The sequence below is a fragment of the Pagrus pagrus genome (assembly GCF_965226575.1).
Source record: "Pagrus pagrus genome assembly, chromosome: 19".
In the NCBI taxonomy this organism is placed as follows: Eukaryota; Metazoa; Chordata; class Actinopteri; order Spariformes; family Sparidae; genus Pagrus; species Pagrus pagrus.
In genome coordinates this window covers 8142013-8162160 of record NC_140203.1, presented here as the reverse complement: position 1 = coordinate 8162160, position 20148 = coordinate 8142013, and the positions used below count along the sequence as shown (strand labels likewise).

Here is a 20148-nt window from a genome sequence, read left to right as displayed (position 1 = left end):
TTGTTCTTCATGGTTTCTTCCCTGCCAACTTATCCTAAAAGAGAGAGTTCAAATTTGTTAATGATGGCAGTGATATTAATGCCCATTAGCTCTGTCTTATATCCTGTGGTCAGAGGCCCAGTGAGCAGCTTGTCAGACAAAAACATTTTAAACCACGACACAGTCCTCAAAAAAGGTTTTCACCAGCCACAAGTGCATCATCTTTGATGCATTTCCAAGCCTGAATCCCGTCTTAAATCAGAACGATTTGCCAATGTGCATGCGTGTCTGACGAGCTGTCAGCTCACTGGGATATCTGTGACCACGGGATCTTGGAGTTACTCATAAAACCTGATGACAAAAACTTTCTCTTTCAGGGATGGGATGAGTCTGCGGACTCGGGCTCCCAGCGACCCCAGCAGCTGCTGCCCCCACTGCCCCCAGGCTGGGAAGAGAAGGTGGACAACCTGGGACGCACCTACTATGTCAACCACAACAACCGCTCTACACAGTGGAAAAGGCCCTCCAACATGTATGTCTGATCTCTCTCCTTGTGTTTTTAGTTTAATATATTTTTCCATTAAAAAAAATTTGAAAATCAGGTCATATGTGGGACTATTGTAGCTCTGCTGGTTGCCTATAAAACCTCAGTGGTGACAAGAATCCAAGTCTTTTTCTGAAATAATCACACGTGTTTTGTCTGAAATCCCTTCCTCTCCTTCAGGGATGTTATTTCAGAGACTGAGAGTGACAATCAACAGCGGCAGATCCATCAGGAAGCACATCGTGTTTTCCGTTCGAGACGTCACATCAGTGAAGACCTAGAGAACGAGCACCTGGAGCCCAGAGACCTGGACAATGTGAGAGAGAAGAATATACATATACATATACAAATACAAATACATACACATACCGAGCCACATCTGTCTCTAGAGATAAAATGTAACTATTGTGTCATGGCTGTGTCTCCTTGTTGCTCCCATAGTCCTGGGAGCTAATCACAGAAGAGGATCCTATTGACAGTCAGTCTCTGCCCGGCCCCTCCTCTGTCTTGACACCACAACACCCGCCGCCACCAACACCCGTCACCCAGGAGTTTTCTGAAGACTTAAATCTGAGGCTGTCACTCACTCCTGATACCAACGGCGAAGTGCCAGGGCCTAGCTCTGCTCTGGTGAGAGTGCAGTTTTAAAGCAGCAGTCAAAACCTGAATCCCTCCACATTCAAAAGACTCAATGGTGTAAATAAAGCCAGACTAACTGATTTCCAGGTGGGTCTTTTTGACAGAGCGCTCGCAGTAAAGTTGTTTCTTCTTTCCCTGCTTGCTTTTTTTTAACAGGGCCAGCTGTCAAACAGACTCCGATCCTCAAGTATGACGGATGGTGTCAGTGATCAGGCCCAGGCTCCTCCTCTAATGGTACATACATGTGAACCCCGACATTCCCCCCCATCTTGTTCTCTTTCTTCTTTGACTTCCTTCCTTTCCTTGTTAAATTGCTTCTAGCGTAGGGAACAGCCCTTTGTTTGTCAAGCAAGCAGGCATTGTTGTCCTAATTACCTACTCTCTGTTGGCATGCCTCAGTGCTGTGGGTGTAGCACACATCACGTCTTTGCTCCTCCTTGCATTTAAAATTTCCACTTGTTCATACTAGGCAGGTGTTGCTTCCTCCTCACCTTTCCTTCCTGCTCTCTTTGATTTACCGTTTATTCCTTTTCTTCTCACCTCTGAAGGGTTGCCATACCTCTTCCTCACCCTCCTCACTAGTTCTCTCTGCTCTTTGTGATTCACTCGCAGCAGTGAGGGGTTTGATGTATTGTAGAAATGTTGGCTGTACAGCCGTGTCCCAGCAGAATGACCATTCCAGTAGAAAGCATTGGCTAGTAAGATGTAGGACAGCACACAGCGTCAGAGCAAACGTTCCCCAGAGAGTCCTGAGTCATAGCATCAGTGGAGATTCAGCTCAACAGACTGTCACAAGATCTGAGTCAAATGTTTGTCACAAAGCTGAGTCACAGCAGAGACTGTGTCCAGCCAAGGAAAAGTACAGGTGCTGATGTCAGCCTTTCCCTTTAATGCCAAGTCTCTAAGGACCGGACAACAGTAGGCTCATTAAGAAGCCATCAGAGGGAAACCGTATGTTTGAGCAGTTTCCCGTCACAGTGAAGGTTAATTCATTCCTAATGAAATCAGATGTGATCGTAGGTGGATATGTGCTGTTTGTATCAATCACTGCAAATGAGATTGCTTCTCGGAAAAACGGTAGCCTTCACTTCTGATGAGACGAAAGGATAAGGCTGGCATTGTTCTGTATTTCTCTTATAGTCATCAAATCCCATGCAAAGTCCAAAACCAACAATGTGCTACTGCGCCACTCGGTACTTTATGACTTCCCTTTCCTTTCTGTGGAAAGCTGTACTAAAGCTCATGTGTTGCTACTGAGAATGAAATAAAAAAACTCATATAAAACTCATCAATTTCCTAATACACCTGGATATTGTAGTTTTTAGTAAATGTTACTCAAACCAGAATGGAATTGGCGAAAGGTAATAAAGGGACATGTCAGCCAGTGCAACAGTTATGACTCCTTACGGTATTTAGAATTTATAAATACTATGTTATTCTGTTTAATATTTATTTCATTTATAATATATTAAATATATGAAATAAAACTGTTTTTGTACAACAATGGATGCCCACGTCACTGAGGAATACGCTTCTGTCTATCAGGCTTTTGCTACTCAGATAATACTTAATATTGTTTTCGGTTATATTTTGATTTGTTGGTTTTTGTCTTGGGATTTATTGACAATTATAAAAGTATTATCTTTTACAAGTATCCTTAAATAGGAGGTTGGTAAAAATAGCTAAACAGATCTGAACGTCTGTGTCAAGTTGGGATGCTGTTTACAACCAATAAAACAGATTAATTGCTAATACTTTTGTAAATATAAGTTTATTCTGAATATGATGCCAGCAACAAGTTTCAAGCACGTTAGGACAGTGTCACCAAAAGACTGGGAAAGTTGTGAAGTGCTCCAAAAAACACCTGTTTGGAACATTCCACAGGTAAACAGGCTCACTGGTAACAGGTGATAGTGTCATGGTTGGTTGTGAAAGGGGCATCGTTATAAATTCATCGTCGGTAAACACAGTTTGTTTGCATTCTGTTTTTGTGTACATTTCACACAGCGTCCAAGCTCTTTTTGGAATTGGGGTTTTATATTTCTTTATTTATTTTATGGTTGTGACCAATTCAATTCAGATTATTCGTCACTGTAGTTAAAAGGCTGATTGTTGTTTTAGGGTTGGCAGTGCAAATCAACTAACGAACTAACTGTCCTCCAGATTATGTAGTTTAGAAGTAGAACAATATCCAGTACGTGTCTCTATAAAACATTGTCGGCTGAACTGCTATTGTCATCTTGCTTGCGGCACATCTTTTGAATTGCTTGGGTACAATTTCTATTTTTGGCTTTCTCCTCACTTGATCATTTTCTTCTCGTCTGAGATTCAAACTCCTTTTATGAACTTTCTCTGAACTTCAGCACAGTAATTCACATTCGCTGCTCTCACATTTTCAGGATGCAGAACTGTTTTCTCTGTCTGGTATTACTGTAGCTTCCACGTCATGGGTTGAGATTTAAGACGCTGCACTGGTTGGGGATTAAATTTACAGTCCAGGGGAAAAAAATTCTGTGTCTTCCCTCCAACAGGGAAATGCGAGCTTGAAACTTCTGCGACTCAAACTGTCTTGATTTTTTTGTTCTTTGTCTGTCTTAATATTACAGTTGATTTACTTACTTACCCAAAATTCACTGACAGCGTTGACCCCACACTTTGTGTGAAGTCACATAAACCAATCACAACTGCAGTTACTTTCCAAATTAAGTGTGCTCCTTCCTGCTACCAATCAACCTCACAGCTTCAGTGGGTGTCCCCTGTCTTTTTTCTATTTTCACAGTTACCACACTTTCCCACCAAGGCCCATAATCACAAGAATCTCCTCCCTTTCCGTCACTCCTCACTCCCTTTGAGAATTAATTCCCCCCCTTTTGTGCATTCAGTATTTCCTCACTCAAACTGCACTGCTGCCCAATCACTCTCCCTTGCCCCTAACTTCCACTCTGTCAATGAAAACATGACCATTGTGAACTAAAGACCATCTTCCCCTGTTGTCTACCACCAGCAGAGCTCTCAGAGAAGAAGAACAAGAGCTCAAACAGTCTCAGGTGGTGAGGAGTCTATGGTAATATCACAGTTTATATGCAGTTTAAACCCTATCAGTCACACACCTCTTAATTCCCTGACATGTACGATGGGCCACATGTTTCCCCTGACGAATTTTAATTGGATCCTACACCTGGGTAGAAAGCCACACAACAACATTATTGTTCATTTAATTTAATTACATTTCTTTCAGAAGCTATCCTTTGTATAGCTTTGTTATCCAAGAAGGCAGCATACCAACATTTTCCTTCATAAGACACATTCCCATGACACAAAATACATTAAAAAAATACAGCAAACATTCTCTTCAACATAGACTGAAGAAGTGTGTGTAAAAGCAAATCTTTTAACATCTCTGGTGTCCAACGTTGAAGAGTGCTATCTATGTACAGCCATATCTAAAATGTCCCCACAGTTAAAGTTGTGATTGTTGGGTTTACTAGTTCAGTAATCTTTATTCTACAAGTGGTTAATAGTTCACTCAGCAACGTAATAATGATCCACCACGTTCCCCATGTGCTGTTTATTTTAGTACTGCTCTGTGTGTTATTGTGTTTTGTGTGTGAAAGTTCACATCATACGCAGCCACCTACTTTTCCATTAGAGTTAGAAATCTTCTAACATATGTTGCTCTTAAACTGTTTGTTACTTCTGTGCAGCTGAAATGGGAAAATATCTCAAAGCTCTTGTGTTGTTCTTGATAGATGAGAAAAAACATGTGGTATGTTGGAATAACTCTAAACTTTATTGAAAACATCAGTTTCTATCCACTTTCACAGACACACATTTGTGCCCAAGCTCTCTTTCCATGCAGAATCATTTAAAAGTAATTAAAGATTCCCTCCTCATGTCTCTCCACATGTCAGCCTGTACTGATTAGTTGTCTTTGCTCTCTCTCTACACTCGGCCAGTCTCCCACGTCGACTGCTTACGCCTTGACCACCCCTGGCCTGCCCCCTGGATGGGAAGAGAGGAAGGACGGCAAGGGAAGAACTTATTACGTCAACCATAACAGCCGCACCACGACCTGGACTAGGCCGATCGTGCAGGTACAGCAGGTCTGCAGGCAGGCTGGACTCTATGCATGGGACTGGACCTCACCTCGGTCACCTCGTGTGTCGGACCTCTTCCTCTATTCCCCCCCTGTGTTTCTCCTCTGTGTGGCCATAAAGAATGACGGACAGATAATCGGTCTCTCTCAACTCTTTCTTTCTCTCTGTCCGGTTTCTTTCCAACTTTCATGTATGTCTTCCTTCTCCCCGTGTCTAGCGCTTTGTTTGATACTCTGGATGAAGTGCGACTCTTTATTGGTCTCGCCTTTCTAAACCCCGGCATGGAACTGCAACCACCACTTTTCCCTTCCCTTTTTCTCCCATTTCTGCCCTGTTTTTCCACTTGTCTTTCTGTCTGCAAATGAGGCAACTCCACATAGTCTGAGCTCAGGGACAGACTGCTACTTGGGACTGGGTGTATGTTTGATGCTCATGTCTCTCCTCCTTGAAATCCACCCTTTCATTTCTGCTTTTATCAGCACATCGCCGGTTATATTATACGTGTTTGTCTGTTGTTTCTCATCGCACAGACTTCTCTTTCTCTGATTCTCATCTGTTTTTTGTTATTGCTCAGAAGAAGAGGACACTGCCAGATGTTTGCATAACAATTTCATAGCATTGTCTTCGGTACATAGTTGTGGCCCATTGTAAATGTGGGTTAACCCATTGTGTCAGTCGATTGGGTGAGAATGTAAGAAAGACTAACTGTCATTTTTCTCAGTACCTTATCCTATGGATCCCAAGCCTGTGCTCCATCATGAAAGGGGAATTCTGGTATTTTTAAACCTAGGCCCTATATTTACATGTTTTGGTGTGTAATTGATTCATACTTTCTAAAAGTTTTGGAATCTGTCCAGTCGATCGCCTCAGCTGGCAGCCACAACGTAATACTTAATTTACCTCTCCCGACAATCTGGTCCAGGAGCTTTGCCGATCCTGAAGTTCAGCCCAGATTATCTGGTAATGTGTTGGCTGTACAGATCAGTCTTAAACCTACCAAACTGCTCACAGAGTCATCAGGGCTGCCCAGATAAATAACATGTCTGATATCTAGGATTTAAAATCTGCCGACTCAACAACTGTCATTACGTCAGTAATTTGACAACCGCCGATGACAGCGATGTCCCTGGAGAGTGGATAGTGCTGTCAAGTAACGATAAACATTCTAGCCCTTCAGGCTTATGTTAGATTACATATTATTGATATTGATATTAAAACTGTTGAAATCAGTTGAAATCGCACCTCTAGTTCTCAATGAAGAATAGACAACCCATGTTGACCATGTGTCCCCAAATATTTTCTCATCCAGACTCATTTCTCCTGCTTTTGCTGTTTCTGACTGTAGTAAGTGTTACGTAACTACAGTAGTTTCTTGTGCCAGTCTCCCTTTCTTTATATTTGCCTCCTCATGAGATCTGAGAGACATCTCATGAGATGGCTCATTGCTCCCTCTGGCACGATAATCTTAATAATATCCTTTCAGTGTGTGATGCGCCATTACTTTCAGATCTTGTAGCATGTGCAGGTATGAGATTGGAGAGAAGAACATCTGTTAGATTATGTGCATGATGCAACCCGATTTTACAATCAGTTAAAATTTAAAAGCTCCTGTCTGCCTAAAAGTGCTTGTTTTTGCCACCGACAGGCTAAGGTTGTTGTTCTAAGACAACATTAGAGAGATTATTCCTGTGGAGATAGACCTTTGTTAAATGATAAGATCATTTATGTAACCAGAGACACAAGTCACTCTCAAGTAGAAGTCTCTGAATTCTCGCAAAGAAATGAATGGCTAAATATTTAACTGATATTGACAATCTAGGTGAATCAGCAACTGTAACAACTCACCTCTTGAGGTTTCAGAGCGAGGCTTCTTCTTGGGCAAGACTTGAGCGAGATGAGACTATCTCCGTAGGAATCGTTTTGATAATGATGTCAGACACCTAGAACAACAACCTCAGCCTGACAGTGGCAACATTCATCACTTTTAGTGGATGCAACTTTGACAGTTGCAGCCATTGCAGCCATGTTGCGGCTACCAGCTGAGGCGATCTACTGGGCCAACTTCAAAAAGTATGCTTAGTGTGAAGCATTTACACAACAAAACATGTAAATATACAGCCAAGGTTTAAAAATACCTGAATTCCCCTTTAATACTTATTTTTTAAGCGATAAAATGGTGGCCTTCTTTGGGCCTACATGAACTTTTGACGTTTTACAAACTCTTTTTTCCCTGAGAGAAAAGCTTGCATCCACACCTTTCCGGTGCCAGACAAGCATCTCTGACAGCATGGCTTTTGATGAGAACAAGTTTTGTTTTCACCCCACTTAACCTCAAAAGTGCTATTCTCACTGACAGCTGACTGAAGATGGAGCCAGCACCTCAGCAGCAGCAGCAGCAGCAGCAGCAGCATCAGGAGGAGCCTCGGCCCTGGCACCACCACCCACCCCCTCCTCCTCTTCCACTGCCTCCAACAACCACCTCCATGAGCCCCAAGTCCGACGACCTCGTAGCCTCAGCTCCCCTACTGTCACCCTTTCCACCCCCTTGGAGGTGAGAATTAGCCACCATCTCCATATCCTTTCCTCTTTGTCCAATCCTTGCCCTTCCACACTTTCTAGGGAGTAGACAAAACACGACCAAATCATGATCCACACCCATCTACATCAGCCAGTCCTTAGTTTCCTTTAATCTTATCTCTCCTTCTTTCAGGTGAACTCTGTCTTGATGCTTCTTCTCTTTCTTTTCATCCTTGCCAACCCTATGGAAATGTTAATCTCATCATTTAACCGCTCTTTTCTTCTCATTTCATCTCTTCTTTTTATCTCACCATGGAGGATTTTCGTTCTTCACGCTACTCTTTTTTTCCATCTTCAATGGCGACTGAGCTGATTGCTGAGCGCCAAAACAGCTCTCCATTTAACGATGATTGGTCGCATGAAATGGTCCAAGCTTTACTCCGGCTTTGTTATTCATGGTGATGAGTTTGTTGTGAACAGTGTGCACTCTTGGCACAGTCAGCATCTCGTTCTGCTGCACAGTGTGTTTTAAAGCAAAGACGCTTACAGAATGAAGCTTGTGTGGTGAATCCAAGATGGCAGATCCAGTTACTGCTGGGTGGATCCATTATTTAAATTGATCACACATCCCAAATGATTGTTGTAATTTGCTAAAGTGAACCCGGGACGTCCAAATCATTGACATGGATCTTGTAAATTAAAAATCATTAAATCCAGAGGTCATTTTAGTAACACAAAGGCAGCCATGAAAGCAATCTGAAGATTAATTTGTGCAGCATGGCTTCCTTTGTGAATATCTTGAAAGGAACATTTAGAAAATTATTACCCATCTCTATAAACTCTATATACTCACAAGAAGAGGAAGATTGAATTTTTGAAGTCATCCATTCCTGTCTTTATAGTGACAAGATATGAACTCCACAGTCAACACTTGCAGAGACTCGGAGATCAGACAGTAGACATTAGCTGCTGTTTTGTTGATGCAGTGTCTGATTCTTTAACAAAAAAAATTAAAAAATAATATATAAAGTAGGGTTGGTCAAAATACTTCTATTTAGCATTTGTTTCGAAGGAAATACTATTTAATCGGATCTACGAAACTCATGTTATTTCATCAGGTTTTGCACAAACTTGTGGAGTCCATGCCAGCTTGAGTCCATGCTGTTATTAAAGTAAAAGGACATAAAATGTATTAAGATATTCTGAAATTCATTGATTTGATTTTTTAAAGATTCGACTTTTCACTCAAACTCTTGAGCTAATATATCATTTCTAATAAAAAAAAAAATAGCATCTCATTCAAAACAAGTATTTTCAGACTTTTTTGTTCACATTCAGAGCTCACTCAGACACCTCATCTACTCTAAATCCTGTACCCGCAGTTCTTCTGCTGTAAAATCTTTCTACCCATCAGAGATTTTAATGAAAGTAAGCCACGGAGCAAGCTGGCATCAGTGGAGGGTTTTTACTGCGAAGCAGCTGCTGTGCATTTGAAGTATTCGACTCGGCTCTTGAATATTTGCATTGTTAAAAAAAGAGAGGAACAATTATTATTGCCTTCAATAATCACTGAACTTTTTGTATTTTATTGTGTAACATCATGCAAATCTTGAATGTTTTTGTGTCTGATTCTGTTGCATCTCTCAGATTTTATGTACTCATCATTATGTTGATGCTACGTGTGTGAAAATGATCTTAGTCTGACATTTTAGAAAACTTGTGAACCATTTTTGAATTCTTGTTTTATTTGAGCACATTTATCACCCAGGCTATGCAAAATACATTTGAACTTAAACTTTAAATTATGCAGTGTAGCTATAAATAAAACTTGGCTAATTAAGATCAGCACAGTGTATCTTAAAAAGAACAGTCTCTCTTTGACCTCCTCCTGCATTTAATGGCTTTACTCTGTGGTGATGTTCCTGTGCTATACCAAGGGAACAGACCTGAAGGAGGTTTAATTAAGGTGTGTGTGTTTGTGTGTGTGTCTGTGTTAACAAGACATTATAGAAGTAAAGGAAGTGAAACACTCGCTGCTGAATGTTGTAATTACAACTTCCAGAGGAGGTGGGAGGTCTGTGGATTAAATAACGCAGTCTTTTCTCTTGTTGAAAATCAGATCAGGCAGTGATAATTGCTGCAAAAAGAACAGTGTGATGTAGGTACCTTCATTAACCTGAGCAACTTTGTTTAAAAGTTTATAAAGCAACAACAAGGTGCCAAAAGTGGTCTGGCCTGTAGATACATGGTTTCGTGAATAGTGGTATTATGTGTTTTAGCCTTGAACCAAGGTCTCCATCTATTACCCGAAATAGATTTTTTTAATGGTAGAAGTACAGGAAAATATTGGAGTTTTTCTTGGACTTAAACATTATCCAGTAAATATCTACAATACTGTTGTTATTAAGCCACAGAGGCTATATCCAGGGAATCAGTAATAGCTGAAACTGTAGAACCTATCAAGCCTCGCTGCTCTTTTCTGTTGACATTTTGACTGACAACTTGACAGGATGACAGAGTATGCAGCATGGGTATTGATTAGCTTGCTTGTTATTTTCATTGGGATCAAACGAGGACTGACTCTGACTTTCCCAGACATATTGTGGTGCTGATGTTGATGGTTTTTCCTAGGTCTTTTCTAATGTTATTCAGGCATCTCTTGGGAGGACTGGTTTCCATCCATGTTATTGTCCAACCATTGTGTTTCAAAGGATCAGTGTTGATTTGTTTCCCGCTGTCAGTTACCAGGATTCGGTTACATCTCCTTTTAGTCTAATGGGAGCGATAATATTTCACTGCATCGTTTTTTCCAGGGAGCCAACAACATCCAGGTGCGAAGGGCGGTAAAGGACACGTTCTCCAACCCACAGTCTCCCCAGCCGTCGCCCTACAGCTCCCCCAAGTCGCAACACAAGACACAGCAGAGCTTCCTGCCCCCGGGCTGGGAGATGAGGATAGCCCCCAATGGACGGCCTTTCTTCATCGACCACAACAGCAGAGCCACCACCTGGGTGAGCTAACACACTGTTGTACCAGGCTGGATTGTACTTTTAGCCAGAGGATTATTTGAAATATGAATGAAGGCTTCATTTTTCAGGTCTGCAAGTTTCCTAGTAAGCTTCCAGGAAAGAAGGAATAACTACTGTTATTTGTTCATAATTATAGGGGAAATAAGAATTCCAATGTATTACTTACATAACCTTAGTGCGTGGCAGGTCAGCACTACATACAATGCAGCATATATTAAAATATATAAAGTTTCCGATAATAAATGAATAATGAATGAGAATTTACTCGTGTCAGATTTCAAGGAAATGTCTCCCAACACCAACAGCTGTGTAGAAAGATAAGATAAGACTTTATGGATCCCTCCCTTACTCTTAAATAACTATCTCACATTTATATCTTTTCATTTTAATATTGCTCTTTTTATATTCTTTCCTCACTCTTGACAACAGTGAGTGTTGTTGTGACAAAGTATTTTTAACCTGAAAATTCCCTTGTTACAGCAGCTCAAGACTCGATGCTAACAAATAACTCCCACATCTTTATCTCTAATAATAATTGGTACCAATTTACACAGTTTTTCTTGTTAGAACCTTAAAATAAAGTGCAAATGTTTGTTTTTCTGTATGCTTCAGGAGACTAGACGCACATCCATCCGGGGATCCTTAAAGAAACAGAGAAAAGAACAAAGAACACACTGTTTGTGTATTTAACAATGAATGTGATATAAATGGACACAGATATTCCAGAGCACATCAGATGGTTAATATCTTGTGTTTCACTCGAAGACAGTAAAAATGTAGGGCAGTGGTAGGTGATGAAATTTCAGGATCTTTTAGTGACATCTGGTGGCAAGTTAATTTCACATTTATTTCAGTCCTTATTAGGATTCAGCTCTTCAAGTGAACTTTGGGGAGTTGTGTCATGTCAAAGAGCTGCTTTTGAGCCGCTAACCAGAGCGAAAGTAAAATGTTGGTTTTAACCATTTGATGAAATCTTTCCTCTGTTTTCATTCGCATGCATCTCTGTGTCTCATCGTTCTCCGTCTCTCTCTTTTGACAACCAGGAGGATCCCAGGTTGAAATATCCAGTCCATATGAGGAATAAGAACTCAATGGAGCCTGGCGACCTCGGTCCTCTTCCTGTAAGTACACTCACTGTTAAACCTATTAAACCTTTGGCCCACAAAGCATATTCATAACAACCTAATAATAATTGCTTAACTTTGTTCACTCATTCACAAGTGCCATGTCCAAGATGCACTTCATTGTGTGCTCTAAATGAGTCTATATATATCACCATAGCTGTTCCTAAGCTAATTAGAAATGGTATTTATTCAGCTTGTTGCACCATCAGTGACTTTTCATGTTTTTATTCTGGGTTTTGTCTGCTGGTCAGCTTAAACAGCCTAAGTCATTGGTCCATGTTTAAATTTGAACTATGTGGATGAAGTCGCTTTCTCACTAGAAGATGAGACATGATCATGTGAAGAGACATTTCCTTTTTAGTCCTGTTAGAACAGAGGGAGAATGTAACTGGCAAGAGTCCTGGGGGCTGTGATAACTAGGAGGTGGAGGCTGTCTGTCACCTGCTCTATTATCAGTTTGACATAGACAAACACCCAACAAATGGTTACTGTAGGTAGCTGATGAATAATCAGAGCTTTCATGGGGTTGTACATCTCACAGGCTTGTGTGGTGTGTGCATGTGTGTGTGTTTTCTCTCTCTCTCTCTTTCTTTCTTTCTCCCTCATTCTCTTTTTTTCTCTCCGTTCTGGTGGATCTAATGTATGCTACTTCTTCTACACCTGGCCATGTCTGTTTGGCAGCACCTACCAGAGGAGGTTGGTTGGTGCCTCCCTCCCTCTGCCTGCCTACCTACCTGTCTGGTCCGGTCTGGTCAAATGCCTGCAGACAGCCTTGCGCTTTCTTTTCTTTTTTTTTTCTCCTCTTTTTCTCTCTATCTTTTCTCTTTCTCATGACCGGCATGGATGGACTGTACCTTCCCCTCCCTTTTCATCGATATTTTTACCCCACTTCCTCTCTCTCCCTGCACCACCACCACCACTACCCCTCTTTGTGAGCGATTTGACATTTTGGAGAGCTCCCTGCGATTCTCCAAGGATTCCTCAGACTGCTCCATGTCTGTTCACCTGTATCAGCGTCTGAGGCACAGATAGACGAGTTGGGAAAGTGGAACAAGGCGAGATGCACCGAGAGAGAAGGAGAAGGAATAAGGACTGAAAGAGGAGAAACAGGGTGGAATAAGGTGTAGGGATGCACAATATGTATCATGGGAAATTTATATATTCAGCTATTGGCTGATAATTAAATGATTGCCTTTAAATAGATCCGATAATACAAAGCCAAATGCCTTTCATTGACTTAACAAGCTCATCAACTACACATTCTGATACAGTAGGTGATGGGACGCACTTTTTAAACATATAAAACAAAGCTGTAGTTGTTTTTAGATGTTTTAATGCAGTTCTTACATATTATATTTTGTTGAGTTCCAACATTATTCCAAATGTTTCCAACATGTTCATATCCAAAGATATCCACAGGTTTACTCAAGGTAACGGTGCATATCATTTCCGCAGTCAGGTTGATAAACGGGAGTGAAGATACTAGAGATAGATAAGAGCTTTTAAATCCCAAAAGTTAAAGGGTAATCTTTGAGCTCTCCTCCCTTCATTCCTCTAGAAGGTCTGGCTCTGCTCTCCTTCAGAGCTGGACGGCAAACGTCTTTTGTTAAAGGAAAAGAAGAACAAGCCCAGCGTGCTATTGTCTTGCTCATGACTTCAAACTGCTGCACCTGGGTAGAGCCATGCAGTGTAGACTTGAGAGCCAAACACGTAGCCACATTTTTTACAGCTACAGAGGAAGACAACAATTGAAAGATACACGTTTTAACACAATAACTCTTACTAGAGCTGTTGAATATGAAATCATCCATCTTTTCGTCAGTCTTTCTAACCCTCAGGTGTGTATAATGTACAGGTTGTGAACTTCTTTTTAAAATACGATATGTGAAATGATCAGTTATCTTATCGATGCCGGTGACTAGAAGTATCGTCTGAAGAAAATTCATATTGTGCATCCCTACTAAGGGGCAGAGGGAGGGACAGCAGCTTCATGAGAAACAAAGAGAGCTATATGTGTATGTGGAGGAAGGAACTGGCTGTATGCTGCATGTGTTATCAGCTTTTCAATCTGGTCTCTCCATTCAAGCAGTGGCAGCTTAGTGAACACACACACACACACACACACACTGTTAGAAACACACACACACACTGTAAGTACACCCCGTTCGACAGATTATCAGTCTCGGTTCTCTTCCCCACCTCTTTACTCTCAATCTACTGTAATTTTTTTAATTGCCTGACCGCAGGTGCTGTACGAGTGTGTGTGTGTGTGTGTGTATGTGTGGCCTGTGACACCGTACTGAGTGGTCACCGTGTCAGTGGTGGTGTACTGGTTTGAACTAGTGGTGGTGATTTAACCTTTTAATGTTGTGGTTGTGTCCCTGCCTTGCTGACGTCTCAGACATGACTCAAATAGGAGAGCAAATCCTTTCTGTTCCTTTTTGCGTGTTTGATTGAGCTTGGTTCGCCTGCACCGCTGGGCTGTCAGTGTTTTGGACCGATTTGACGGTCAGTCAAGGTCAATCAAACATAAATTTAAAAAAAGGAAAAGAAAGTGGACGGATTTAAATGACTATTTGAGCATGGCCTGTTTAATAGTGCTGTCCAATGGTGACATTTTGCTTTTGTCTCACTCTCCCTCTCTTTCTTTGCTCCTTTTTTAGCCTGGATGGGAAGAAAGAATTCATTCAGACGGACGCACATTCTACATTGACCACAGTAAGACGACGCCATTTTACCATCTGCCTGTTGACAAGTTGACTGGTCATTCAGTTTTAAAGTTATTGTATCATGCACAGGTTAAAGGTCCCATATTACGCTCATCTCCAGGCTCATACTTCTATTTTGGGTGATGACTAGATGATGTTCACATGCTTTAATGTTCAAAAAACACATAATTTTTCTCCTTCTGTCCATTGCTGCAGCACCTCTATTCAGCTCCTTACTTTAGTGACTATTTAAGGCTCCACTCTTGGAAATCCCAGTCTGCTGTGATTGATCAGCTCTCACATACCTGAGCACTGCCTATGTTTTTGCAACCACGGCTGTGCTGGCGACATGGCTGAGGGTGGTGACTGTATAGTTGTGACATCACAACCTAACAGAAGTCCTGATGGCTCGTTTAAAGCTTCTTTTTTTTTTTTTTTAATACGGGTTGTGTGAATTTCTCCGTGATAAGATATTTCAAACATTAATGGTATTTAAAGCACCTAAAACTGCTTTGTAATAAAAAAAAAAAAGTCTTACTGTCTACACTATGAGACCTTAAACTGAAAGATGTGTCGTCAGAAGGGTTGAAGCTGAATTATTTTCATTATTAATTAATCTGATGATTATTTCTTGGATTAATTGAGTTATTATTTTGTCTATAACAAGGCTTGTTTCATTTTAAAAAGCTTAAACCAGAAAGTGTTTCAGAAGCCTTGCTGATTCCTCTTCTTGCCTCAAGTGTTTGTGTCGTGTGTTTAATCCAGATACAAAGAACACACAGTGGGAGGACCCTCGTCTGCAGAGTCCGGCTATCACAGGACCTGTGAGTAGTTTCCTCTGCAGCTGCAGTGTTGCAACACACAGACAACAAGCTCTTCTTTAACATTGTGGTTCTATCTATCACACGCTCTCATCAGCCTCAGTGACTTTGTACAACAAAGATAAATCACTTTGTCACTGCATTTGTCACTTAACATGCCAACACCTTCATGTTATTCTGTGTACCACTTTAGATACTGTTCTCCCTCACTGCCAACTACACTACACAAGTTACACTCTATGTATTTTGGGGGACTTGAACTAGAAATGGAAGCATATTTACTTTTCCTGTTAAAATATTAACATCACAAGTTAAATATCTTAAATGATATTGAGTTTTTCATGATTTCTTGACTCTGGTGTCCATTGTTTGTCGTCTGTGCAGGCTGTTCCCTACTCCAGAGAGTTCAAGCAGAAATACGACTACTTCAGGAAGAAATTAAAGAAACCGGTAAGAAGTGATTTTTAAAATAATGACCTGTCTTTAATTTCTGGGCTCTTGCTGCGAAAAGAAAGCTAAATTTGGTCAAAACTAGAGGGAGGTCTAATTTGCTTCTATGTTGATTTTGCTTGATTGCATAGTTATTCAACTTTCTTCACACAGTCTTGACACTGCATGACTGAGTTTGATACATTTTATTGCATTTGCATGTTAAATATTCATTGCAATCATTTCACATTTCTTTGTAATTAACACCTGGTAGGTGGAGTGCAGAATGCCTGTTTTCTTACGCTGGAATTGAATCTGTTGTGAACTAACTTCAGCTTTGACACAGCGTTCGGTCTTATGCTAGAGCATGTTTAAGGTCAGCAGGCGTGATTAACACACTGAAGTTTATAACTGCACTGAATTGTTTTGACAGAGGAAACATGGGTATATTATATATATTATTTTCAGGTATAACCGGTGCTTCAACAGGCTTTGCACTTACAAAATGAGTTCTACAGTCTCCACTTTACAACAATCGTCATTCAATTTTTCTTCTTTTCCCCCCCGGTGACCATAGGGAAGCATGACATTAGGGGCATTCAGTTAATTACAATCTGCAGCTACACTGCTAGATGCCACTAAATCCTAAACACTGGACCTTAAAGCGCAGCTACACTTCCTATCCCTGTTTGATGAGTCAAATCAATCAGTTGCCTTTCTGTTTAGGTCACATGCTTCCACCTTACCTGAATGAATTCAAGTAAAATGAAAATTTTGCCTGCATGTAACACAGTATTGTTATATATTTATTCCAGGCTGATATCCCCAACCGATTTGAGATGAAGTTACACAGGAACAACATCTTTGAAGAGTCGTACCGTCGAATCATGTCCCTAAAGAGGCCTGACGTCCTGAAGGCGCGGCTGTGGATCGAGTTCGAGTCAGAGAAAGGACTGGACTACGGTGGTGTGGCCAGAGAGTGGTTCTTCCTCTTATCTAAGGAGATGTTCAACCCTTACTACGGCCTGTTTGAATACTCTGCCACGTAAGTCTCTGCTTGTCTGCCTTGCTGCGTGCTTGCTTTAGATGAACAGAGCTGCCTCTAACTGAAGTGAGAGGTTGAATCCACTGAGGCATTTGGCAGGATATGACACAGGACACCCTGAAGAGTTAAACAAAGCTGATGAGCTGTAGTAAAGGAACCATGTTACATGTTCGCAGCCATGGAAAAATCTTTCTCCACTCATATTTGTGATTGTCTTTTTAAACAAAGTGGAGCGAGGGGCAGAGCTGATGTATTGTTTCCCTTTGAGGCTTGTTAAAGTTTCCTTTTACTTTGATTAACTTTTCCTCTCATTCATAAAGCCATCCTGCAACCGTGTTTCCCACGCACAGTACTTGTTGAGATAATTACAGTGTTGTGTGTTTTCTTCCTTTTCACGGCACTATCATCAAGAGATGACGACTTTTTTGCAGTGTAGGGCAGAGGTAACAGATAATCAATAAAACAATAGGAGCTTCTGAAAAGGCCAGGAAATTAAAAAACGTGCCCTGACTTTAATTACAGTGAGCTTTAATTTAATAAATATGATTAAAACTTTAAACCTTTGAAATTAAACCCCATTGTGAATATTAATCACAGTTTATTATTTAGTTTTAACATCATCATGCAGCAGGAGATAAATGAGAAACTGATGCTTAGCAACCACCTGGGTGCATAAAAACACTCACAAAAAACTATTACCTTTAACTGTGCTTTTAAAGTCACATAATGTTTTTAGTGAAAACAAATGTAAATGACTTTCTTCTTCTTCTTCTGTGCTCTCGTCTCTGCAGCGACAACTACACTCTCCAAATCAACCCCAACTCCGGCCTGTGCAATGAGGATCACCTCTCCTATTTCAAGTTCATCGGACGTGTGGCAGGAATGGCTGTGTTTCATGGAAAACTGCTGGATGGTAAGCTGCTTGATGTCGCTTTGTTGGTGTTATAGTTATTTCAGGTTTGTAGTGTTTGAGAGCAACATTTATCACTGATGTTTTTACTCTTTTTTTCTGCACACATATTCTTACAGCACACTGTTGTTTTCTGCTTTTTAGGTTTTTTCATCAGACCCTTCTACAAGATGATGTTGGGAAAACAGATCTCTCTTAAAGACATGGAGTCTGTGGTAAGATCTCATTGCTACTAATTATTTAAAATCTTATTTTGGACCACTAACGTTGGCATCATAAATAAGATTGAAATATGTATTTAATTCCTTTAATCAGCTAATTATTTTAACAATCCGCAATCTTTTATTAACTACTGATCAATCAGCACTGACCCCAGGGTTGATTGTTTGAATAGAACCATTCCACATACGAAAAAGAAACCCTGAAATCTCACAAGTAAAGGCCAGTAAATGACTTGATTTTCTTTGTGTCTCATGTTCATCTGCCCTGTGTTGCCTCCCTGCAGGACAGTGAATACTACAACTCTCTGAAGTGGATCCTAGAGAATGATCCCACTGAGCTGGACCTGAGGTTTTGTATCGATGAGGACAACTTTGGACAGGTGCGCTTGATTCAATCAGTCACTTTGAATCTGTTAAGATTCCCATTCTTGAAGGGTGAGGGTAGTCTCCTGGCCCTTATTTTTGTTGTTGTTTCCTTTCTCAGACGTACCAGGTGGACCTGAAGCCCAGCGGCTCAGACATGGTGGTCACTAATGAGAACAAAAAGGAATACATAGAGTAAGTACACAAACATTATTTCACCTCCCGACTTCATTCTTAATTTATTTTTGATGCTTGTCGTAAAACTACATGTCAAACATGAATCTAAAACTCCTTAAAGTTGTTCTTGTATTCATGTTTCAATAATCTTCTCTATGACAGCCTGGTCATCCAGTGGAGGTTTGTCAATCGGGTCCAGAAGCAGATGAACGCCTTCTTAGAGGTATTTATGTGCAATACAGCAGTCACCACTAGGGGGTAGTGTGACCTCAGACTTTGTGTCAGCATGTTTGAGGCCCACAGTTTTAAATTCAGCCTCTGTTTATAAAACTTTTGGATATTTGTTGCTTTTAAAACTGACACCTCACTTATTTATTTAACTATCATCATGTTGCTTCGCTTGAACCTTCAACATAATTATGTTTTGATTCCTTTTCTGTTTAATTTTCAGGGCTTCACTGAGCTCATTCTCATCGATCTGATCAAGATCTTTGATGAAAACGAACTGGAGGTATGGATTCTTTATCTTAATCACCTTTTGAACAAAGCTAAAAGGTTATGAACATCAATAATTTATAGAAGTGATGAAATATTGTCATAAATTTAAAGATAAATTTAAATTGTTTTATTTTTCCATCAACTATTACAAAATAAAAACAAAAAAAACATTGATCCAAAAGATTTCTAAATGCGAACTATGAAGAAAATATTTCTAAACACTACGTACACATCTTAGCTTTTGAGATATGCTAATTTTTACGAGCAAACAGTTTCAGCTTAATAGTTTCATCTGAAAAAGAAATGTGTTCCAGTGCCTTTGGTAACTGGTATTTTTCCAATTCTTCAAATGCTCAGTATTCGCAAAACTACACTATAATCAAAACTACAAAATAAACAATGCTCAAAACTATTATTTCTCTCACTTATACCACCGCGTGTTGTCACGATGTTTTTTGCCACATGTAATGTAATGACATCATCAGGCACCTAAAGCTTCATGAGGCAGAAGACAGAGACTTTTACATTACAAAGGGATTGAATGCTTTAGCTATAATGGTTTTTAGGTTAGACCGATTTGAAAAAGAAAATAAAAAAGTTCATGTAGCCTGCAGCCAGTTGAGGTCTCATCCAATCATATTTGTTTATATTACATTTATGTGCAATGTGGCATGGAGCATTTTAACTTTAGAGGAACACTTCACATGTATTTATTGCTTTGTATTGCCATGTAAATATGTGATCGGGTCGTGACGTAACTTAAGACATAAGAACTTTCCCAACTTTCTTGTTTGCCTTAAACAGCACTCAAAGCTAATGTAAGCTAATGCTGCACACAGTTAGCGCTGTAGGGGAGCACACATAAATGTGACATTTTTGGGATTTTCCTGGAACAATTGTCCCTTTTCATAAAAATCATTCTGCAGCCTGTTATTGGCAAATGAGAAATCTTGGTAGCTGTTAATTTTAAAGTTACATTACAATCCTTTCGCACGTTGGCAATGCAAAGTGATTAATACATGTATGTTGCTTCACCTTCTAACATAT

At 40.3% G+C, this 20148-nt stretch overlaps 1 protein-coding gene across 18 annotated transcripts in view; it reads left to right on the top strand.

The window, feature by feature from the left end:
* Positions 1–20148, top strand: part of nedd4l (NEDD4 like E3 ubiquitin protein ligase) — a 49391-nt gene that overhangs the window by 25696 nt on the left and 3547 nt on the right. For 8 of the 18 annotated variants that reach the window (XM_084383715.1, XM_084383710.1, XM_084383714.1 and 5 more), the window contains 19 exons: positions 357–511; positions 704–839; positions 965–1153; positions 1319–1396; positions 4167–4226; positions 5119–5265; positions 7616–7810; positions 10590–10787; positions 11849–11926; positions 14593–14647; positions 15403–15461; positions 15843–15908; positions 16703–16932; positions 17724–17845; positions 17987–18057; positions 18348–18443; positions 18548–18621; positions 18766–18826; positions 19055–19114. In XM_084383715.1, the coding sequence (XP_084239841.1) occupies positions 357–511; positions 704–839; positions 965–1153; positions 1319–1396; positions 4167–4226; positions 5119–5265; positions 7616–7810; positions 10590–10787; positions 11849–11926; positions 14593–14647; positions 15403–15461; positions 15843–15908; positions 16703–16932; positions 17724–17845; positions 17987–18057; positions 18348–18443; positions 18548–18621; positions 18766–18826; positions 19055–19114 (2130 nt within the window). The remainder of the gene's footprint in view (positions 1–356; positions 512–703; positions 840–964; positions 1154–1318; positions 1397–4166; positions 4227–5118; positions 5266–7615; positions 7811–10589; positions 10788–11848; positions 11927–14592; positions 14648–15402; positions 15462–15842; positions 15909–16702; positions 16933–17723; positions 17846–17986; positions 18058–18347; positions 18444–18547; positions 18622–18765; positions 18827–19054; positions 19115–20148) is intronic. The other 10 variants (XM_084383726.1, XM_084383718.1, XM_084383713.1 and 7 more) reach the window with 4 other exon arrangements.